At 46.8% G+C, this 25,255-nt stretch overlaps 1 protein-coding gene across 1 annotated transcript in view; it reads right to left on the bottom strand.

Moving 5' to 3' along the window:
• LOC311225967 (ephrin type-A receptor 6-like) overlaps positions 1 to 17,506 on the bottom strand; it is a gene marked incomplete at its 5' end in the record, with an annotated part of 450,657 nt that extends 433,151 nt beyond the window's left edge. Inside the window, 2 exons of the mRNA XM_084311353.1 lie at positions 4 to 479; positions 17,495 to 17,506. Of these exons, the coding sequence (XP_084167479.1) occupies positions 4 to 479; positions 17,495 to 17,506 (488 nt within the window). The remainder of the gene's footprint in view (positions 1 to 3; positions 480 to 17,494) is intronic.
• Positions 17,507 to 25,255: the final 7,749 nt, after the last annotated feature.

Genomic DNA, 25,255 nt, shown 5'->3' with positions numbered 1-25,255 from the left:
GACGCCAGGTTCCTCAGCGTGAACGGACACTTCTTGTAGTACACCCTCACGGACACCAGTGCGATGCACGCCCCGATGTCCTGGAACGCCAGGTAGAAGCCCTTGCGGCTGATCGGCCCCACCTCACGGACCTCCGTGTTGAGTTTGAGGATGCGGTCGCCGAGGTCCATCTGGGTGAAGCTCTCGTCGGCGGCGATAGTGTCGATCTTTGTGTACTGCGCGGGCTTGAACTTGATGCCGTGGGCCTCGTCCGTCTCGTAGTAGAAGAGGTTGAAGGTCTCCTTGCAGGTGCCCGACACCCAGGGGATGGAGTTGCAGTCGCGCAGGGTGAAGCGCAGCTCCACGTACACCTTCTGGGCCGCCTGGCGGAAGATCCAGTTGGAACGCAGCCAGTTGTTCTGGTTGGGCTCCATCACGTGGCACACCTGGAAGGTATGGATGGGCCGGTTGTGCTCGTCCATCTCTGTGATAGCGTCCCACTGCGGAGGGGGGAGGGGGAAGAAGGTGGTGGAGGGGCAGAAGGAGGGAGAGGTGGTGGAGGAGCAGGAGGAAGAGGACAGCACAGGTGGGTATTAGGAGAGGAGAGCAGGAGTGGCGAGAACAGAGAAGGGATGGAATGGAAGGAGAGGATGGAGAACAAATGAGAAGACAGAAGGAGAGGAGAGGAGAAAAGAGGAGAGGAGGGGAGAGGAGAGGGTAGGAGAGGAGGGGAGAGGAGAGGTGAGGAAAGGAGAGGATGGGAGAACGTTTGGTTACTTGTTTACATCGTAGCACAACTGCAAATCCAATCAAACATTTACAGCTGTTGTCAGCAATATGTAAATCAATTCAAATGGAAATAGGCTTCATCTTTAAAAGCATCCAAATACAGCTTGAGGGCAGAGCAATGTCTTCCAATAAAGAAACAATAAAGAAACAAAGTAGTCAAAAGTACACTTTCAGTAACCCCCACCCCCCTCATGGCCTCAGGTGGGTTTTTTCCACCAATGACAACTGCTGTAGTTGCCTAGTCACCAGCACTGCTGCTCCCAGGTCACGTGATCAGGGAGTACTGCAGCTTCACAGGGTCATGTGGTCATCTGTCCCTGTGTTGCTGGAGTAGAAGTTAATGGAGGTTTTTAGCCCCCTGGTCCCCCCACGGCTCTCGCCTCTATTAGAGTGGAGACTGGCAATGGGGCTGACCCCGGGACCACCCGACGCCAACCTTCCAGAATCAAATTACCTGCCAGAGGAAAAAGTGCTCTCAAACCACCTCACTTACAACACTGTGTTACGACCAACACACATATCTGCAGTCGGGTTTACTTTAGATGGCATGCGTTTTTGTGTGTGAGGGTGTGTGTCTGTGTGTCTGTGTATCTTACTTTGACCTAAAAGGCCATACTAAAGTAGGTGGAATTTCATAATTTGGAATAAAACTAGCCTAAAATACACATAATAGAGTCTGTGCGTCATACAAATTCACATGTTAATGAGATCCATTAAAAGGAAAATGTATTAATTCAATAGAATTGTAAAGGATGTTGAACCTCAGGAAATATCTTACTTTTGATCCATAATACACACACACACAATATACAGTACACAATATATCGTTATGTGATTAATGCACTCTTTAGTAAGTTTAGTTCTTTTTACAGTTTTTTCACTATTTACAAGATTTTATTACAGTTTTTCCCCCATATAGACCAAATCACATCAATATCGGTAAAATCGATCAAAACTGGCAAAATGTTCATATCGGTGCATTCCTTAGTATACAGAACAATAGCATGTCAAGCTACAAACCCTACAGTATGCATCTTGAGTTTACACATGGTGGTACAATCAGCAACGCCGGACCTAACCCTTATCTTTAACCCTAACACTGCTGTGTTATTTATTCTCATTCAGAAAGACATTAGGCGTGGCCTCTAGTCCAAATCACTGCTGTGTTATTCTCATTCAGAAAGACATTAGGCGTGGCCTCTAGTCCAAATCACTGCTGTGTTATTCTCATTCAGAAAGACATTAGGCGTGGCCTCTAGTCCAAATCACTGCTGTGTTATTCTCATTCAGAAATTAGGAGTGACCTCTAGTCCAAATCACTGCTGTGTTATTCTCATTCACACACACACACACACACACACACACACACACACAGTCCTCTGTCCATCCTAATCAATGAAGAAATGAGTTATTTATGAACAAACACAGTCCAGAGAGTTTGGGGGGGGGGGGGGCAGCCAATTTGCCACTATACTTCCCTGATAAGCGAGTACTTTTAATAAGCAATTTTGCAGTTTAGCACTTAGCAAAATATTACCTCTCAATGAGAGCAGTAATCAAAGCCTAATGTTTGCGTTCACATACTCATCATCCTTTTTAATGGCATGTTCTAATTAAATCAGCCAAAGATGACATGTTTTAATCTGTTCTTCCCTCAAGGTGTCACTGTAATCATAACGTAATTACAGCTAAATAAATTGATTTGGATTAGCTATTATATAGCTAACGTGTGTGTGGCCTCGCGCAGGGAATATTAATGGGGAAAGAAGCCCATGTGATAATGTCTAGGCGAGATGAGGGCTTATCTGTTGTTTAACGTCAGCGCCATAAATCAGCGGCTATCGAGGGAACGCCCCTGTTTCTCTCCACTTCTTCTTATGGAGACAGAAAAAGATATCACAAACCATAGAGATAGCTAAGAGCAATACTATGGGACTACTGTTCTAGCTGCTTTGACTGCAAATGATTCCCTTTCTGTCCGTCTGTCCAACTGTCTCTGTCAGTCCGTCCATCTGTGTGTCTGTCTGTCTGTCTGTCTTTCTGTCTGTCTAACTATGAACCTGTCCAATGGAATGATTGGAATAGAACAGAATATAACTCAGTCTCAGCTCTTCATTAGCTCGACCCCCTAATTGGTGAACAACACTTTGAACACATGTTACATCGGCCAGTGTGCCAGCCGGCTCTGTTGTCTGTGTTGTCCCACAAACCTTCTATTGTTGACCTGCACAGATGTAGATCCTTCCATTGTGTGTGTGTGCGTGTGTGTGTGTGTGTGTGTGTGTGTGTGTGTGTGTGTGTGTGTGTGTGTGTGTGTGTGTGTGTGTGTGTGTGTGTGTGTGTGTGTGTGTGTGTGTGTGTGTGTCCATGCCCGCTCACTCCCCACTCCAAAGAAAGATCCTTAAAGACAATTATATTAGTATTATTTAATCACAAAGTCCGAAACGGTATTGGGTACTGTAAGGTCAGACATAGAGAGAGATAAAGAGAGAGGTAGAGAGAGAAAGAGTTAGAGAGAAAGAGAGAGAAAGAGGGAAAGAGAAAGACAGACAGAGAGACCTATATGGAGCTCAATGTGTATGCAATGTGCATGTATACTGTATGTGTGTGTGGGTGTGTGTGTGTGTGTGTGTGACCCCTCCACTCTCCCCGGACCCCCCCCCCCCCCACACACAGCCTGCTCTCTCACCATGACACCTCAGAGACTGAACCCTGTCCGTTCTCCAGCCGAGCAGCAGCCAGGTCGAGGGAATTTGCAACTGTCTTCCAAGCCTTCACTTTTGTCAGGAAGATTCTTTTCCTTGCTGAAGAATTACTCCAATTTCATCATGAGAATGGGGTTCAGAAGCAGGTTTTTTGTCTGTGTTTTTCTCCAGAGCCTCCAGGCTGAGTAAACCTGAGTGTTGTTTGAGAGGAGGTCAGGATGACAACTCAGGAGAAGTGTCCGGGAAGAAGTATTTGGTCTCTGTAGCCTAGGGTGACCAAACGTCCTCTTTTGGCCGGACATGTCCTCTTTTCACGCCCTGTCTGGGCCGTCCGGGGGGGGTTTATAATTGCATGAAAATGTCCGGCTTTCACGGACCGTTTGCATATACTTAAATTGACTGGCGCATTGCACATAATACTACGGTAATCTGTTGCGTGTGTGACGTAATCCCTGAGAAGCTTTGTGGGCGGCTCTACAACTACACTCACACACAAACAGAGGAAGAGGGGACAGAGTGGAGCGCAGCTCACATTCACAATGCCAAAGAATGTACTTTTACAGATGAACTGCAGAAGAAATTCCAAATGTACCGACCCGTCGGAACAAATGGGAGGCGAAGTTCACTAGTGCGCGCACTAAATCCGAAGCCAATGTGTTATAGCGCCCCACTCGACTCGATTGATGTCGCACATGAAGCACTCAAATCAAATCCAGTACTGTGGTGTTTCTACAGACAGGAGTAACCACGGAGCAGTGACAATATTCCCAATCATAATAGTACTTTGACTGGAAGATGGGTGGCATGCAAACAAAATGAATCGAGGTTAAATACACCAAATGAGACAGCAGAAACCATTGCATAATATTTCATTGAAACATGGCAAAAAAAACGATTTGTCTGAAAAAGATATTTGTTAACAGGATTTTCTATTTTCTATTATTTCATATATTTTGTTATTTATTTTTGTCCAGTAAGACTTGAAAAGAGAGCTATTATTTTGTTACAGGTTGATTTTTAAGTAAGTATTGTGCCATTGAGATTTGTCAGATAATTCTAGGCATAATCATCAAGCATGCTGATTGTTAACTTTGGTTTGGTGTGTCTTTGGTTATAGAGAGATAGTGTTGTGTTATATACAGTAAAATAATATAAATAATAATTGTATATCCATAGAGAGGAGGCATACTTTAAATATATTAAAACAATAATGCATCTTTGAGTAAACGTTGAGTATCGGCATGCGTTGCTCATGGGACGGGGTTGCACGCCGTGCAACCAGTCTGTGATAGGGGTGGGACGATACATCGATCCAGATCGATATATCGATCTATTATCAATAATCAAATAGGATCGATGCCACGTAAAAAGATCGATTCATATTGCGATAATCTTATTTTGAAAATCCGGCGACGGCGACGTCATCGCCCCGCGCCCAGTGTTGTGAAACTCAAACTCCGTTTAACATCAACAGCAGTAGCGTCTAGAGCGTCAATAGAGCAAGACTAGTGTGCCTATTCTGTGACCCAAAACATGTCCCTGCTGTTTTATTCCACAACGGGTCCAATGCATCTAACCTGCTTTGCAATCCTCGTCACTCCATTATGCCCACGTCACGTTAAAGATCGAAGATAACGTTACTTTAGCGTGAGCTAACAAGCTAACCCAGAGCCATAGGCAGAGAGAAGTGTGGACTGGGAGGGTGCATTCTCTGGGATAGCCCCACTAACAGGATCTGGCCGGTACTGCACCTTGGGACTCCCAATATGCTTTTCCAGCCAAAATACAGCTCTGTGACAGTGAATAGGATATTAATATCGAGAAAAAAAAGAAATGAACCAAAAACAGTTGTATTAAAAACAATAGATTGTTTTTCATTTAAATGTCTAGAAGAGCTCAAAAATAAAAATGTCATGATATTTCCATTGCCTTTTTTTGTTGATTTAAATGTTACTGATTGTATTAAATGGGCACATAATATCGTCTCATATCGATCGCAGGCACCTGAATCGAATCGTATCGTATCGTATCGTGGCAGACTGTGTGATATCGGATAATATCGTTGTCCAAAGAATCGATATCGTATCGTATCGTGATTAAACTGGTGATTCCCACCCCTAGTCTGTGAGCAGAAGCACGCACATGCACGGATGTGCACACGCTGTGAGGTTTTGTCCGCTGCTCACCAACTTTCTCTGTTTTCTTTAAGCCTACTGTTAGAAATTCCCTTCTCACTCACTCTCTCTAGCCCCCACCCTCTCGTTCTTTACTCTCGTTTACTCTCAGTGGCCACACCTGGACTATTATCAATTACCTCTCGCACCTGTGGTGGCAGGCTAATTAGTTCCCCTGTGGGCTTTAAATACCAGGGCTCTTCCCCTCGTTTCGGCGTGGGGTCGTGTTGTATTCATGCTGAGTCATATTCTCTAACATCTAGACTCTTTCGGGAGATCCTCTGGTCTACCAATGCTGTATATGGATTTCTCCAGCCTTGAGATGTTTTGCTCCAGCCTTCGTCTGCTGTCGCCGTAGCCTGTGGAGGAGACTGTTCTGCGCTCCCTGTACTTCCACGGGAGGCACCCCAGCGCTCCACTGCAGACCCCAGCGCAGCTGTTCGTCCTGACGCACATCTAGACCAACGCGCATCTCCCGGACCCTCGGGCTTGGCACGCTCTCCAGTCACCAGCGCGCAACGCGCATCTGCAAGGGCTTGGCACGCTCTCCAGTCACCAGCGCGCAACGTGCATCTTCAAGGGCTTGGCACGCTCTCCAGTCTCCAGCGCGCAACGCGCATCTTCCAAGGATCCTCGTGCTTGGCACGCTCTCCAGTCACCAGCGCGCAACGCGCATCTGCAAGGGCTTGGCACGCTCTCCAGTCACCAGCGCGCAACGCGCATCTTCAAGGGCTTGGCACGCTCTCCAGTCTCCAGCGCGCAACGCGCATCTTCCAAGGATCCTCGTGCTTGGCACACTCCTCCTCGCAGACGCACCCCGAGGCGTCTCTCGGTTCCGACGTGCACACCAAGGTGTGGCGCGCCACTCTGTTCCTCGGCTCCGACAGCGGCTACCCGGTGGACGACACCCTCGCCACCGCCGCTGTTCCAGCACCCTGTTCCTCGGCTCCGACAGCGGCTACCCGGTGGACGACACCCTCGCCACCGCCGCTGTTCCAGCACTCTGTTCCTCGGCTCCGACAGCGGCTACCCGGTGGACGACACCCTCGCCACCGCCGCTGTTCCAGCACCCTGTTCCTCGGCTCCGACAGCGGCTACCCGGTGGACGACACCCTCGCCACCGCCGCTGTTCCAGCACTCTGTTCCTCGGCTCGGACAGCCAGCTACCCGGTGGCGACACCCTCGCCGCCGCTGCTGTTCCTGCACCATTACGCATACGCCTGGGTGAGTTTTGATTGTGATGTCACTCACCCAGCGTAATGCCTCTTGCCCCCGTCCCGCTGCGTTTCATGTACCATTACGCATACGCCTGGGTGAGTTTTGATTGTGATGTCACTCACCCAGCGTAATGCCTCTTGCCCCCGTCCCGCTGCGTTTCCTGTACCATTACGCATACGCCTGGGTGAGTTTTGATTGTGATGTCACTCACCCAGCGTAATGCCTCTTGCCCCCGTCCCGCTGCTGTTCCTGCACCATTACGCATACGCCTGGGTGAGTTTTGATTGTGATGTCACTCACCCAGCGTAATGCCTCTTGCCCCCGTCCCGCTGCGTTCCTGTACCATTACGCATACGCCTGGGTGAGTTTTGATTGTGATGTCACTCACCCAGCGTAATGCCTCTTGCCCCCGTCCCGCTGCTGTTCCTGCACCATTACGCATACGCCTGGGTGAGTTTTGATTGTGATGTCACTCACCCAGCGTAATGCCTCTTGCCCCCGTCCCGCTGCGTTCCTGTACCATTCCGCATACGCTTGGGTGAGTTTTGATTGTGATGTCACTCACCCAGCGTAATGCCTCCTTTTCTTGTTCTCACTTAGTTAGTAGTTTGGACATTTCATCTCCCACTCTGTTTTTGTTCTCACTTAGTTAGTAGTTTGGACATTTCATCTCCCACTCTGTTTTTGTTCTCACTTAGTTAGTAGTTTGGACATTTCATCTCCCACTCTGTTTTTGTTCTCACTTAGATAGTATTTTTGGACATTACATCTCCCCCTGTGTGTTTGTCACACGAAGATATTATTACTTTGTTACTTTGTTTATTTGGACTGTTCTGCATCTGCTCTGTTTGTTCCCTTTTGAATATTAACCCTCTCCTCTGTTCTGCAGAGCGGCCCAGATGTTTTCCCACCAGTCCCCAGTTCCTCCCTGTCCCCAGCCCACCTACGCGGGCCTCAGTCCCCTCTGTCCCTAGTTCTCCCCTTCTAGTTCCACCTAGTTCCTGGTCCCAAGTTCTCCCCTTCTAGTTCCACCTAGTTCCTTGTCCCTAGTTCTCCTAGTCCCCAGTTCTCCTGTTCCCTAGCTCTCCTTGTCCCGACATCTCCTAGTCTCTAGTTCCTCTGTTTCCTTAACCTTCCCCTAGCGTTCCTTTAATGTTTCCCCTAGCGTTCATTAACCTTCCCTTAGTGTACCCTTTTCCTGCCCGCCTCTTAAAGGCACCTAGTTTTTCCCCTCTTGTTATATTCCTGTATTTGTGTTCTCCCTTAAAGGGACAGTGCCCTTTTTTCCCTGTCTCTCAATAAATATCTGTTTCTTGGCAAACCATCATACCTGTCTTGTGTTGTGCGATTGGGGTCGGTTACAAACCATAACAGTACGACCCCACCACATCGACGACCCCAGCCAGCACAGACGGTGTATGTTGAGTTTGCCTTTTTTTTTCTTGTTCCCTCTAGCTCCCCTCTAGCTTCCTTGTTAGCCTGTTAGCTCCCCTGTTAGCTTGTTGGTCTCCCCGGTTAGCTCCCCTGTTAGCCTGTTGACTCCCCCATTTGCTTCCCTGTTAGCCCTGTTTAGCTCCCCTCTTAGCCCTGTTTGACCCCCCTGCAGCTTGTTAGGCCTCTACTACCAGCATGGCCCTGTCTGCTAGCTTTGCCTCGGCGGCTAGCACAGCCTCTATGTTTATGCAGCCCTTGCTGCTGGCATGGGCCCTGTAGCTAGCCATGCCCTGGCAGCTAACCCTGTCCCTCAGCAGAGCCCCAGTCTGCTAGCTTAGCCCCGGCTGCTAGCACAGCCTCTATGTTAATGCAGCCTTGCAGCTGGCATAGGCCCTGTAGCTAGCCAGGCCCAAGCAGCTAACCCGGTCCCTCTGCATGGCCTCCACTTTTTTGTGTAGTTTATCCCACTGCTAGGACTGCCCTTTCAGCTAGCAAGGTCAGTTTATCTCCCACTGCTAGGACTGCCTTTTCAGCTAGCAAGGTCAGTTTATCTCTCACTGCTAGGACTGCCTTTTCAGCTAGCAAGGTCAGTTTTTCTCCCACTGCTAGGACTGCCTTTTCAGCTAGCAAGGTCAGTTTATCTCACACTGCTAGGACTGCCCTTCAGCTAGCAAGGTCAGTTTATCTCACACAGCTAGGACTGTCCTTCCAGCTAGCTTGTTCTCTCATGCTGGTCCAGCCCTGTCTGCCAGCCTAGCTCCGGCAGCTAGCGCAGCCTCTATGTTAATGTAGCAGTACAGCTGGCATAGGCCCTGTAGCTATCAGTGCCTTGGCAGCTACCCTTTCCCCCTGCTAGCCTAGCTCGGCAGCTAGCGCAGCCTCTATGTTGATGTAGCAGTACAGCTAGCATAGGCCCTGTAGCTATCAGTGCCTTGGCAGCTACCCTTTCCCTCTGCTAGCCCTTTCCCGGTGCTACCATGGTTACCCCTTAGCTACCCTGCTTGCCCCTCAGTTCCTCTAGACCAGTTCCTCTAGACCAGTTCTCTAGACCAGTTCTCTAGGCCAGTTCTCTAAACCAGTTCTCTAGACCGGTTCTCTAGGCCAGTTCTCTTGGCCAGTTCTCTAGGCTAGTTCTCTGGACCCAGTTCCTCCTGACCCGGTTCCTCTAGGCCCGGTTTCCTCTAGGCCAGTTCCTCCTGTTGCCCCTCTGCTACCCTAGTTACCCCTCGGCGACCCTGTTTCTTTTGCTAGCCCCACTCTTGTGGTGGCTTCCCCTGCTGGCTTGGCCAGTACCTTTTGTTTTTGTCTTGTTTTGCCCCCTGCCACTCTGTCTGTATTTGTTTTGGGTCGCCAGGTGGCTCCCGTTGAGGGGGGGGTACTGTGAGGTTTTGTCCGCTGCTCACCAACTTTCTCTGTTTTCTTTAAGCCTACTGTTAGAAATTCCCTTCTCACTCACTCTCTCTAGCCCCCACCCTCTCGTTCTTTACTCTCGTTTACTCTCAGTGGCCACACCTGGACTATTATCAATTACCTCTCGCACCTGTGGTGGCAGGCTAATTAGTTCCCCTGTGGGCTTTAAATACCAGGGCTCTTCCCCTCGTTTCGGCGTGGGGTCGTGTTGTATTCATGCTGAGTCATATTCTCTAACATCTAGACTCTTTCGGGAGATCCTCTGGTCTACCAATGCTGTATATGGATTTCTCCAGCCTTGAGATGTTTTGCTCCAGCCTTCGTCTGCTGTCGCCGTAGCCTGTGGAGGAGACTGTTCTGCGCTCCCTGTACTTCCACGGGAGGCACCCCAGCGCTCCACTGCAGACCCCAGCGCAGCTGTTCGTCCTGACGCACATCTAGACCAACGCGCATCTCCCGGACCCTCGGGCTTGGCACGCTCTCCAGTCACCAGCGCGCAACGCGCATCTGCAAGGGCTTGGCACGCTCTCCAGTCACCAGCGCGCAACGCGCATCTTCAAGGGCTTGGCACGCTCTCCAGTCTCCAGCGCGCAACGCGCATCTTCCAAGGATCCTCGTGCTTGGCACGCTCTCCAGTCACCAGCGCGCAACGCGCATCTGCAAGGGCTTGGCACGCTCTCCAGTCACCAGCGCGCAACGCGCATCTTCAAGGGCTTGGCACGCTCTCCAGTCTCCAGCGCGCAACGCGCATCTTCCAAGGATCCTCGTGCTTGGCACACTCCTCCTCGCAGACGCACCCCGAGGCGTCTCTCGGTTCCGACGTGCACACCAAGGTGTGGCGCGCCACTCTGTTCCTCGGCTCCGACAGCGGCTACCCGGTGGACGACACCCTCGCCACCGCCGCTGTTCCAGCACCCTGTTCCTCGGCTCCGACAGCGGCTACCCGGTGGACGACACCCTCGCCACCGCCGCTGTTCCAGCACTCTGTTCCTCGGCTCCGACAGCGGCTACCCGGTGGACGACACCCTCGCCACCGCCGCTGTTCCAGCACCCTGTTCCTCGGCTCCGACAGCGGCTACCCGGTGGACGACACCCTCGCCACCGCCGCTGTTCCAGCACTCTGTTCCTCGGCTCGGACAGCCAGCTACCCGGTGGCGACACCCTCGCCGCCGCTGCTGTTCCTGCACCATTACGCATACGCCTGGGTGAGTTTTGATTGTGATGTCACTCACCCAGCGTAATGCCTCTTGCCCCCGTCCCGCTGCGTTTCCTGTACCATTACGCATACGCCTGGGTGAGTTTTGATTGTGATGTCACTCACCCAGCGTAATGCCTCTTGCCCCCGTCCCGCTGCGTTTCCTGTACCATTACGCATACGCCTGGGTGAGTTTTGATTGTGATGTCACTCACCCAGCGTAATGCCTCTTGCCCCCGTCCCGCTGCTGTTCCTGCACCATTACGCATACGCCTGGGTGAGTTTTGATTGTGATGTCACTCACCCAGCGTAATGCCTCTTGCCCCCGTCCCGCTGCGTTCCTGTACCATTACGCATACGCCTGGGTGAGTTTTGATTGTGATGTCACTCACCCAGCGTAATGCCTCTTGCCCCCGTCCCGCTGCTGTTCCTGCACCATTACGCATACGCCTGGGTGAGTTTTGATTGTGATGTCACTCACCCAGCGTAATGCCTCTTGCCCCCGTCCCGCTGCGTTCCTGTACCATTCCGCATACGCTTGGGTGAGTTTTGATTGTGATGTCACTCACCCAGCGTAATGCCTCCTTTTCTTGTTCTCACTTAGTTAGTAGTTTGGACATTTCATCTCCCACTCTGTTTTTGTTCTCACTTAGTTAGTAGTTTGGACATTTCATCTCCCACTCTGTTTTTGTTCTCACTTAGATAGTATTTTTGGACATTACATCTCCCCCTGTGTGTTTGTCACACGAAGATATTATTACTTTGTTACTTTGTTTATTTGGACTGTTCTGCATCTGCTCTGTTTGTTCCCTTTTGAATATTAACCCTCTCCTCTGTTCTGCAGAGCGGCCCAGATGTTTTCCCACCAGTCCCCAGTTCCTCCCTGTCCCCAGCCCACCTACGCGGGCCTCAGTCCCCTCTGTCCCTAGTTCTCCCCTTCTAGTTCCACCTAGTTCCTGGTCCCAAGTTCTCCCCTTCTAGTTCCACCTAGTTCCTTGTCCCTAGTTCTCCTAGTCCCCAGTTCTCCTGTTCCCTAGCTCTCCTTGTCCCGACATCTCCTAGTCTCTAGTTCCTCTGTTTCCTTAACCTTCCCCTAGCGTTCCTTTAATGTTTCCCCTAGCGTTCATTAACCTTCCCTTAGTGTACCCTTTTCCTGCCCGCCTCTTAAAGGCACCTAGTTTTTCCCCTCTTGTTATATTCCTGTATTTGTGTTCTCCCTTAAAGGGACAGTGCCCTTTTTTCCCTGTCTCTCAATAAATATCTGTTTCTTGGCAAACCATCATACCTGTCTTGTGTTGTGCGATTGGGGTCGGTTACAAACCATAACACACGCGTGCACACAGGAATGCGCTGCACCCGACTGATGCGCCAACTCGCTAAGTACTACTTTGCATAACAATATGGCCGGTCGTCAGGTGTGTTCAAATACGTTCTCAGATACATTCACACAAAACTTGTGAATGAAATGTGTTACATTCCATTCGTAGAGGCAATTAGGCACTGTCTTTAGTCTGTGCTATGCGAGGGAACATCTATGTGCATGCGCGGGAGCGCGTGCGCGGTGTCATTAAAACATAGTGCAACCAGTCGTCCCATGAGCAACGCATGCCTGAGTATCATTAAGTATCTCGAGGCTGGGGGGGCATGTCCTCTTTTTTGGAAATCAAAATATGGTCACCCTACTGTAGCCTACTACTTAGATGTTCTCCTACATGCATCCTACATTCTCTCTATCCACCCTTCCTTTCTCTCTTTTCCCCCTCTCCCTATCTCCCTCTCCCTATCTCCCTCTCTCTATCTCCCTCTCTCTCTCCCCCTCTCTCTCTGTATCTCTCCCTCTCTCTCCCTCTCCCTCCACCCTCTCTCTCTCTCTCTCTCTCTCTCTCTCTCTCTCTCTCTCTCTCTCTCTCTCTCTCTCTCTCTCTCTCTCTCTCTCTCTCTCTCTCTCTCTCTCTCTCTCTCTCTCTCTCTCTCTCTCTCTCTCTCTCTCTCTGTCTATCTCTGTCTCTCTCTCCCCCTATCTCCCTCTCTCTCCCTTTCCCTCCATCTTCTCTCCCTCTCTCTGGCTCTCCTTTCATCACTCTCTCTATCCCCCTCTATGTCTCTCTCCCTCTCTCTCTCTCTCTCTCTCTCTCTCTCTCTCTCTCTCTCTCTCTCTCTCTCTCTCTCTCTCTCTCTCTCTCTCTCTCTCTCTCTCTCTCTCTCTCTCTCTCTCTCTCTCTCTCTCTCTCTCTAGTCTATCCAGTCTAGTCTCCCCAGGCTGAGTCTCTCCAGTCCAGTGTAGTCCAGTCTCTCCAGTCTAGTTCCCTCTTGAGCTGGGACAACATCATCAAACTAACCGATGCCAGTCTGGTCTTCAAAATCCTCCATGGTCTAGCCCCACCCCCACTTTTCGATTTTTTTCACCCCCAGCAGCAGGTTCACCAGAACTGTTGTACCGGGTGACTTGGCTGTTCCATTAAGGAAAAGTACATTTAGCCAATCAGCCCTCTCCGTGAGAGCTGCCAAGACCTGGAACTCCATTCCAAGTTACATCCGCAATATAGAAACACACAGATCATTCAAACACACTTTCAAAACATGGTTAAGAAATAACTACACATGTGAACACAACAGCCCTGCAGAACTCTAACCCCTATGCTTGTGCAAATCAGCTGGCCCCAGTATTTACATCCATATTCAATCTATCCCTGGCTGAGTCCGTGGTCCCTGCCTGCTTCAAAATGTCGACTATAATCCCTGTGCCAGAAAACTCCTCTCCAGCAGGCCTTAACACATTGGGTGCCACACCCCTTCCGGGAAGTGCATCTGGCCTTGCCGCCCATTAACCCCATGTGAGCGCTCACATTGTTTGTAGAGCTAAACCTATACTTTATATTATAGCTATGGATCTAATAACACCGTCGATTGTCAGTGAGTTGCTTCTGGTCAACATGCAAAAAACAGATAATTTTTTCATCCGTACATTTCCGTTTTATACCGTTTTGAATATGAATATAGTTTTGGTGATTCTTAGTAATCCCAGGAAAAAGACGCAATAATAGCGTTTTAGTGGAATCCAGTTATCACGTTGCCATTTTTCGCCTGATTATCGAATCTTCCTGAAATCAACGCTAGATTATCGTTATTATCCTTCCTCATGCACCCATGAAATGTGGTTTAGACCGGCACCCAAAGTGTTAATGACTACAGACCAGTGGCACTCACCTCTGTGGTCATGAAATGCTTTGAGAGGCTGGTCAAGGACCACATCTGTGCATCTATCCCTAGTAACATGGACCCACTGCAGTTCGCATATAGGACAAACAGGTCCACTGACAATGCGGTCTCCCAATTACTACACAACACACTATCTCACCTTGACAGTCAGAAGGGGGGCTATGTGAGATTGCTGTTCATTGACTATAGTTCAGCTTTCAACACCATAGTCCCCACCAGACTGGTTGACAAGCTGATCGATCTGGGTCTGAGCTCTGCCATGAGCGTCTGGATCCTGGACTTTCTAAGTGACAGGCCCCAGGCGGTCAGGGTGGGGGGTCATACCTCCAGCAAAATCACCCTGAGTATCGGGTCCCCCCAGGGCTGCGTTCTGAGCCCCCTGCTGTATTCACTGTACACACATGACTGTGTGGCCAGGTTCAGCTCCAACTCCATAGTGAAGTTTGCGGATGACACGTGGTGGTGGGGCTGATCTCTAACAATGACGAGAAGGCCTATCGGGAGGAGGTTGATGAACTGGCATGCTGGTGCCAGGATAACAGCCTACTCCTGAACATTGGTAAAACCAAAGAGCTGATTTTAGGAGAATACAGCAGGGGACACACACGCCACTGTGGATAAACGGGGCTATCGTGGACAGGGTGAGCAGTTTCAAGTACCTGGGAGTCCACATCACAGAGGACTTGACATGGTCTACACACACAGATTCTGTGGTCAAAAAGGCGAAACAGCGCCTCTATCACCTGAGACAGCTAAGGAAGTTCAGAGTATCGGGGAAGATACTCCACTCCTTCTATTCCGGGGCTGTAGAGAGCATTCTGACTGGAAAGATCACTGCCTGGTTTGGAAACAGCACGACACAGGACAGGAAGGCACTCCAGGAGTGGTGCGCTCAGCAGAGCGTACTATGGGTATTGCACTACCACCCCTGCAGGACTTATATAACAGGAGGTGCAAATCCAGAGCCTGCAGAATTATGAAAGACCCCCACCACCCCAACAACAGCCTGTTCAAGCTGCTGCGGTCAGGCAAGCGCCTACGGTCACACGCTGCAAGAACAGAGAGACTCCGGCTCAGCTTCTTCCCCCAGGCCATCAGAACACTGAACACTGAACTCTCCACTCACAAGTACACATGAGCACACACAGACACACACACACAACAATCATGTGGCAACCACTAAAACAATCACTTTAAACAAAATGTCACTTTAAAAATATAAAGTACTGTATAGTATAGTTTAGATACTTTAAGGAGTTAAAGAGTTAAAATTGTAAATTGTATATTGTATAGTAGTGTATATAGGAACCAGTTTCTCAGGAACTTAGCATGTCTTTTTTTACCATGCATATCTTGTGTCTTACCTATTACATTTTTTTCTATGCCTATTTTATTATTTTGCATGACCACCCGCATTTCACTGTATGCCCTGGTATGTATGTGACAAATAAACCTCTTGATTCTTGATTTTTGCCTGTACCTAATATGTAGAATTATTGTTTGTTTGTACATTGTCTGTACATGTCTGATGTAAATATTTTGATGTGTTTTTAACCTGTTCTTAATTAACTGTATGCCAAAAATGTATGCTTTCTTTTTAGCGGTTTTAACACCAGGCCCAGGGACCACAGTTGAAAATGAGTTTAGGCTGACACTGTCTCACACATCTACTTTATGTTCATTAATGTGTGCTGTCCCTGTTCAAATAAAGTCTAAACTGAAACTGAAACTAGTCTCTCCAGTCTAGTCTCTCCAGGCTCAGTCTAGTCTCTCCAGGCTCAGTCTAGGCGGAGGTGGAGTCTGAAAGAGAGGTAAAGAAGGAGAGAGAGAGAGTTAGGGAGAGAGAGAAGATAGAAGACAGCTTGGCGAGGCATGGAGTCGGACATTCAATCCCATGAAAGAGATCTCAGAACTCTGGTGGCCTGTTGCTGCTGGTGCATCATGCGTGTGTGCGTGTGCGTGTGTACATATGTGTGCATGATTGTCCGTGTTGCTGGTCGCACACAGGGACACACGCTAGCAACAACCTATCTGGCCTCTGCTGCTTTCCCCTATCCCTGCTGGGGAGGTGACTCACCTATCTGCTCTGGCAAGCTATCGAGGTCTGTAAATCAGTCAGACGGAGTCAGAGCCCCAGCTGCAGGTATCAAGGTCTGTAAATCACCCAGTCAGACGGAGTCAGAGCCCCAGCTGCAGGTATCAAGGTCTGTAAATCACCCAGTCAGACGGAGTCAGAGCCCCAGCTGCAGGTATCAAGGTCTGTAAATCACCCAGTCAGACGGAGTCAGAGCCCAGCTGCAGGTATCAAGGTCTGTAAATCACCCAGTCAGACGGAGTCAGAGACCCAGCTGCAGGTATCAAGGTCTGTAAATCACCCAGTCAGACAGAGTCAGAGCCCCAGCTGCAGGTATCAAGGTCTGTAAATCACCCAGTCAGACGGAGTCAGAGCCCCAGCTGCAGGTATCAAGGTCTGTAAATCACCCAGTCAGACGGAGTCAGAGCCCAGCTGCAGGTATCAAGGTCTGTAAATCACCCAGTCAGACGGAGTCAGAGCCCCAGCTGCAGGTATCAAGGTCTGTAAATCACCCAGTCAGACGGAGTCAGAGCCCAGCTGCAGGTATCAAGGTCTGTAAATCACCCAGTCAGACGGAGTCAGAGCCCAGCTGCAGGTATCACCAGTGGATGGTGTGGGGCGACAGTGTTGCATAATAAGGAGGCAGCACTTTACAAGAAGAGATGTTCTCCATGCTTTGCATTCACCAGCACTGAGCATTCAGTTGATCTTAATTTTATTTGAAATGTTATTTTTTGAGATGAACCATCTCGTTTTTTTCGAGGGGGACCTAACATTTTAAAGATGAATCATCTTAATGTATTTTCTAACATTGACTGCAAAATTAAAACAACCCCTTTCTGAAATCAAAGGCTGCTGGTTCCCTTTATCAGTTTGACAAGTGAGCCCCTGCCTTCTTACTTTGTGTCTCCCTGTCTGGCTGATTGATTGATTGATTTTATTGTGGATTAGAGACATCATCCAAGGAATAAAAACATGATAAAATGCAAGCACTTATTTCCATCATGGTCCCTGGTATTAAAAAAACAGGACATACATCAACATAAAACAACATCATAAAACATTAAGATACAATATGCATATACAGTTTAAGATAAAAGAATAATAAATAAATATGCTACCCTCTCTTTCCTATGCCGATAGCCATGATCGTACATGCTTTTTGAAGCCAGTTAACCCGGGGGCCTGTTAATGCTGGTGGGCAGGCTGTTCCACACTACTGCAGCTGAGTAAAGAAAGGTCTACTGGCCGTACGCAATGAGTTTGAATCTAAACGGAACTATGTTTGTGTCTCTACCTTTGCTTTCATGGCTATGGTTGTTTTTTACATATTGGAAGTAATTTTGAAGGTAGCTTGGCACCTCCCCTTTATAAATTCTATATACTAGCTTTATCATGGATACTCTCTTTTCCACCCTGAGCCACCACAGGCTGTTGAAGTGGGGCTGGTCTGAGTACGAGTGGGGAGCTGCAGGACTATCCTAACTAGCTTGTTTGAAGTATATTTCTCAAGTTGCTGGGGGCACTGTCATACCATGACAAGCAAGAATAGTCAAAATTACACTGAACCAATTCCCCTGCAAGTGCTCTAAGATCTTTCCTGTCCAGCTACCTGGCCAGGTCTGATCTTAACATGCACAATTGAAAGGTATGGACGTGTGGATGATTGATTGCAAGGTGAGAGGAGGGCCCACCCCACCACCAAGACCACCCCACCACCAAGACCACCGCACCACCAAGACCACTGACCATCAAGACCACCCCATCACCAAGACCACCCCACCAAGACCACCCCATCACCAAGACCACGACCACCAAGACCACCCCATCACCAAGACCACCCCACAAAGACCACCCCATCACCAAGACCACGACCACCAAGACCACCCCATCACCAAGACCACCCCACAAAGACCACCCCATCACCAAGACCACCCCACAAAGACCACCCCATCACCAAGACCACCCCACCACCAAGACCACCCCAAAAAAAACATCCTGCCAAGACCACCCCACCAAGACTACGCCACCACCAATAGCTCCACCAATACCACTCACCACTAAGACCACCACAACTACCACTACCAAGACCACTACCAAGACCACCACCAAGACCACCTCACCACTAAGACCACCACAACTACCACCACCAAGACCACTACCAAGACCACCACCAATACCACCTCACCACTAAGAACACCACAACTACCACCACCAAGACCACTACCAATACCACCACCAAGACCACCTCACCACTAAGAACACCACAACTACCACCACCAAGACCACTACCAAGACCACCACCAAGACCACCTCACCACTAAGACCACCACAACTACCACCACCAAGACCACTACCAAGACCACCACCAAGACCACTACCAAGACCACCCTGCCACCACCACAACTACCACCACCAAGACCACTACCAAGACCACCACCAAGACCACCTCACCACTAAGGCCACCTCACCACCACCACCAACGGGTCTGAGGCTGTAAAACCTTTTTCTTTTTTTCTCTTGCAAACGCTATTTAAAATAAAATGTACCCTTGTGTCTGAATGGAAGCACGTTATGATCCCGATATAGGATAATTAATTCATCATTACTTTACTGTCGGAAACCACTGGGGAACACTTGGGGGGCATGAGGAGGGTGCTAATGTGCCTTTTACGGTATAGTAATAGCCTGGCATAAATGTATGGCTTTATGTGCTCGCTTCCTGGTGTGTGTGTGGGGGTGTGCATGTGTCTGCACATATGCGTGTGTGTGTGTGTGTGTGTGTGTGTGTGTGTGTGTGTGTGTGTGTGTGTGTGTGTGTGTGTGTGTGTGTGTGTGTGTGTGTGTGTGTGTGTGTGAAAAGCTTTTAGATATTAGATTATTTATTATTTATTGTCATTATACAGCACAAGTACATACAACGAAAATAAGTTTGGCATCCAACCAGAGTGCAAATGTAGCAGTAAAGTGCAATTGTGGGTGATTAAACTGGGTATATATAAATTAGTACCATTGAGTGTAGTGCTAATCAGATGTTTTTACAGAGTTGTAGTATTAATATGTACAGTGATACAGGTATAAAGTCACTATACATGCAGGTATGTACAGACAGATGTATATATTGTGATGAACCTGGTAGTGTTCAGGCTCGCCACTGTTCAAATACAAACAAATTTGAATGTCCACACAAGAGCAATATCAATTAATACACGTATTTATTGAATTCAGGGCAGAATCCAGAGGGGAAAAGCAAAAGATTGGTTGTGATTCAGTCCGAGGGTCAAAAACACAAAACAGGCTCGCAGACAGAAAAAGGGAGTGTTCACAATTCGGGGTAGTCGTCCAGTCCAGGATCAGTACACAAGGGGGTAGGGCTGGGCGATATGGAAAAAAATCATATCGTGATAACGATATGATAATTTTATTTTATTTCTCGATATCGATAATTATCGAATTGTTATAAGTATAAAAAAAAAAAAAAAAAAAAAAAAAAAAAATTATCAACAGATGTATGTTTATGTAATTCTTTGTCATTGCCGCCATCTTTAGTGTTACATCCCCTCACACTCCAGTTCTCAGGCTGCAGCTGGTTTAAAAGCTAAAGTAAACCGGCTTCTCTGCTGGCTGTGGCTCCAGAGGAGTTGAACAGTTCTGGCTCTGCTAGTTTATTTTCGATCTTTTGGCGCTTTTTTTGTGGACAAACCACCGCACATGTGCACTGTGACTCGTGACTGGAGTCTAGTTCTGCTAGCACACATAGCCTACTGTGTACAGACGGTTTCAAAATGTATTTTAAATTAGAAAGCAAACAAAATAAATGGACAAGAGAAAAAGAAATCTGAATTTGGTCAGTATTGTCATTTGGACAAGCAAAGCCATTACTTTAAGTTGCAGGCAAGAAAGACAAGTCTGTCCACTGTCTCTGGTTTTAAAACTGCCCTGTTGCAGGTAAAAAAAAAAAAAAGAAAAAAAAAAAACGATTTTTCGATTTTTTTTTAAATTTCGATATTCGATATCGATTATTAAAATATATCGCGATATTTATCGTTATCGTTATATCGCCCAGCCCTACAAGGGGGTATCTCAGCCAGTCCAGGGTCTAGTACACAAATAACACCTACTCACCTTTACCTCTCCTATTACTTCCTCTCACCATCACAACTCCGAATATACAATCTCTCTCTCTCTCTCTCTCTCTCTCTCTATACCACAACTCCAACTCCTACTCCGCTCAACCTACTCCTCTATATATATATACGGTGACAGTGATAATATATATATATATATATATATACAGTATATACAGCATTATTGTACATGCTATCATACAGTTATATGCAGGTGTATACGTAGGTATATAGAAGAATTATATATGGATAAATAAATATACACAATATGCGGAAAAATACAATATATAAATGTAAATAGCCTAGGCACTATTGTATGCTATCATACAGAGTTATATGGGTAGACTATAGTATGAGGTAGGTAGGTGTGATTATTATGATTACTATGATTACAGTGTGAAAGCAGTAGGTACTAGGTAGGTATAATTTGAGTATAGGCAACAGAGTTGTTCTTACAGTATGGGTAACAGAGCCCAGGCCGGTATAGGCAATGGATTCAGAGTTCAAATGGTATGGGGGTGGCTGTCATCGTGGCATTGAGTTCAGGGAGATGACAGCTGAGGGAAATAAGCTGTTCCTGAGTCTGCTGAAGTGTCTGCGGGAGGGGAGGAGGGCAAGCAGTCCATGGTTGGGATGAGAGATGTCCTTGACAATACTGTGTGCCTTCCTCAGACATGGTTTGTGATGGATAGACTCAATTGCAGGGAGTGATGTACCGGTGATGTGTGTTGGACAGTTTTCACCACCCGGGGGATGTGTCTGAGGTGCAGTGCAGTTGTCGTACCAGACTGTGATGCAATTGGTGAATATGCTTTCACACCAGTAAAAAGTCACCAGAATCTAAAGACGCGCTGATGAGCCTTCTTGACCAGTGACAGGGTGTTGGAGGGTCTAAGAGAGGTCCTCAGAGATGTGGACTCCTAGGAATCAACCTCCGTCCCATTGATATGGATGGGGGTGTGCACGCTGGCTCTAGTCTTCATGAAGTCTACAATGAGCTCCTTGGTTTTCTTGGTGTTGAGGGCCAGGTTGTTGTTAGCACACCACGCCGCCAGGTGTTAGACCTCGTTCCTATAGGCCGACTCATCGTTGTTTTTGATGAGGCCTGTGTGTCATCTGCAATCTTGATAATGGTATTGGTGCCATGTATAGGAGTGTAGTCGTGGGTGAAGAGGGTGTAGAGAAGGGGGCTCAACACGCAGCCTTGCGGGACACTAGCGTTCAGGGTGAGGGTGGAGGAGATGAGATTTTCTATCCTAACAAACTGTAAGTTAGGAAGTCAAGTATCCAGTTGCAGACAGAGGGGTCCATTGTTTCGACAAGGTCACCAAGTTTGGAGATTCGTTTGGATGATACACAAGGACCCCTTCCTCTCTGTAGCGCCTAGACTCTGGAATGCCTTTCCTTGTGGCCTAAGAGCTGCAGCGTCAGTTGACATTTTTTAAAACATTACTGTTTAAACAGGCCTTTGGGTAATGTTTGAGCTTCTCCTCCATGTATAAAATATGTGATGCATTGTGTTTTTGTTCTGTCTCCTATCACTTGAATGGTTCTTGCTTTTTATTTTTATATTTTATATTTTATTTCTGCTGTATGTAAAGCACTTTGTGAGTTCTCTCTGTGAAAAGTGCTATATAAATAAACTTTACTTACTTACTTACTTAATCCATGATTCCTGCACATATTTTACTATGCACATTAATCTGTAGTGGTTATTATTGTAATAGCTAATGAACCATTTATATCACATTTAAATGAATAATCAGAAAATCTGTGATATGTATTTCATCTGCACAGTTTGTTCTCAACCTACCATAGCCTACAATTACTGTGTGGTACTTTTACTATGGTTAAATGAGGTTTGCTTGGAGTATCAATAACATTTCATTTATGTGTATTGAAGTATGTATACACACACACACACACACACACACACACACACACACACACACACACACGCGCGCGTGCACACACGCACACACACACACACACACACACACACACACACACACACACACACACACACACACACACACACACACACACACACACACACACAGACACTCATGCGGCTACCACTAAAACAATCACTTTAAACAAAATGTCACTTTAAAGGAAGGAGGTACTGTATAGTATAGATACATTAAGAGTAAAAATTGTAAATTGTATATAGTATAGTAGTGTATATAGGAACCAGTTTCTCAGGAACTCAGCATGTCTTTTTTTTCCCCATGCATATCTTGTGTCTTACCTATTTTTTTTTTCTATGCCTATTTTATTATTGTACTTTGCACAATCAATGCGGGCAAGACCACCCGCATTTCACTGTATGCCCTGGTATGTATGTGACAAATAAACCTCTTGATTCTTGATTCTCATAGGTTCTGTCTCATTGATCACTATGATCTTAAAATTTGAATTATTCAGTTCTTGCCTTACCTGGCCTACTTTTAACCCTCTGAAAATTATGGTGGATTATCTGCCATTAACATTAATGTATTTTGAAGGCCGTCGCAGGCTCAGTTTTTAGCCAGTGTTATCATATGAATCTTGAGATTGCAATGAATCAAAGGTATCAAACACATCATGCTATCTTAACACTTTGAGTGCCAGCAGGGGGCGCACGATTTAGCGCTTGAGTGCCAACGCTGTAGTCAATAAGAGGACGAGCACATTTCCGAACGCATAAACTATATCTTAAATTATGGCTATGTGTCTAATACGCCCGTCGCTTATCAATGACTTGTTTGCAGTCAACATTGTCGAAACGGATTGTTTTTTAATCGGTACATTTCCGTTTTATACCATTTTGAAAAACGCTTGTTTTTTTAAACTTCCAGAAAAAAAGGTGATTCTGCAGGAATCGCGCTTTAGTGGAATACACAAAACACGTTGTCATTTTTCGGCCTATTTATGAATCGTTTTCAAATTATTATCGATAGTATATGTGTACTTATGCACGCTAGAGAAGCGGGCTGAAAAATCGATTATCTTATTTCCTGATCAGCACACACACTCACACGCACACACACATATGGGACACGCTGAGATATAGGTGAAAAAAACTCTGATTATCCCAAGACTGGTAAAATAGATTCCTTACCTCAGATCAGATGTTCTCCAAAAAGATTATTCCAATTCCTGATCGCCATTCCAAATATCGATCGCGTTTATTGGTCCAACGCTGGGTACTGGAAACACATATTCCACGCTGTTCTGCAGCTCGGCAATGAATGGGATCGTCTCCGGTTACATGCCTGACAAGTAAAATGTGGATTCCGGACTCTTTTTTCCCATCCATTTCATTCAGTCCAATCCAATGGGTGCAATACCATCCGGAGAGACGATAGGGGGCGGCATTTTCCCTGTTCAAGCTCAGATACAGTAGATCCCCACTGGTAACGTGAGGCTAGATTGATGAAAAATTAATGGAAAAAAAATAACGATTAAATAACGAGATTTCTCATTCTTGGCACTCAACGCATCGCATGAACTAACGAGATTTCTCGTGGCTGGCACTCAAAGTGTTAATGGGGGGGGGGGGGGGTGCTAAATATCGCTCCATCATCTTTACCGTGAGGTCTGTGACATCTCAATGTCAAATGATTGCTTGTAATCATTTTTAGTAGCCACTTCAGGAGCTCACCTTGTCTCACGTCCTCAGTAACAGAGAGACCTGTCGCTGCTCCACTCTTGGTGGAGCTGTTTCTGAAGCTGGCAGTCATGATGTTAAGCTTCACGAGGTAATGTTGATAGATAATGTCCCGTGATATTGTAGCTATGATGCAGATTGATTTATGATACTGATTTATTTATGTTATACAATGCAATTATGCTCCAAGCTGGATTCCTGGCTGGCTGCCGTCAATCTAAACAACAGCTGACAAAATTTGCTTAAATAAACCATTCTTAACTCTAGTCGTGATCACCTTTCTTTTTAAATAAATTACTTAGCAATTGTTTTTCCTCTGTTTGCTTTCTTCTTTGAATTTCTTGGTACTTGATTTCTCTTTCTTGGGCAAAAACATGACTCTATCACTGACTCTATCACAGACTCTATCACTGACTCTATCACTGACTCTATCACTGACTCTATCACTGACTCTATCACTGACTCTATCACAGACTCTATCACAGCACCACATAGTATACACCATATTATCAATTAAGCAATGCGAATTGAAATTTGGCCCCCTTATTACACATGTGATCCGGATATGGCGTGAAACACAAAAAAAATATTCTAACCAACATAAATGGCATAGCCATACTCCCCTATTCAATAACAATGCACTCCTTATTGGAAAAAAATACCTATAAGATACCCCAAATGGGAAAAGCAGGGCATACAGACATTGGGAGATGTTTTCAACAAACAGGGTTTTTGTAGCTATCAAGATATACATAAAAAATTTAACCTCACCAGTTCCACATATTATTTTTACGCACAGTTATTGGATTGTTTGAAGGCTCATGGAGTCCCATTAAGGATACCAATTGAGCACGACAGATATCACAAATTCTTCTATGAAAGAGAGACATCGAGAGGATTCGTATCTGATTTTTATCATCACTTACTTCGTATGGAATCCTCCCCCTAGACTCAGTCTGGAGGAGGGATATACCAGACTTGGAAATAGATTTTGATTGGCAAGAAGTCTGGGCAAACGTTCGAATTGCGTCACGTAACCCGTCAACAAATTAATCTTAATTATATTCATAGGACATACCTGACTCCTATAAGATTGAACAGAATGGGACTTAAACAAGACTCCCTATGTTCCTTATGTACAAATGGGGATGAGGGTACATTCATGCACATGTATTGGGATTGCCCACCGGTTAAGATATTTTGGAAAGAAGTGACCCAGCAATTATCAGTATTCTTATCTCTGAACATACCTGTACATCCCTCTGTATTGCTGTTGAAT

The sequence above is a fragment of the Notolepis coatsorum genome, assembly GCF_963971535.1.
Source record: "Notolepis coatsorum genome assembly, chromosome: 3".
In the NCBI taxonomy this organism is placed as follows: domain Eukaryota; kingdom Metazoa; phylum Chordata; class Actinopteri; order Aulopiformes; family Paralepididae; genus Notolepis; species Notolepis coatsorum.
The sequence above is the reverse complement of the archived record's forward strand: the minus strand, read 5'-3'. Positions and strand labels throughout refer to the sequence as shown.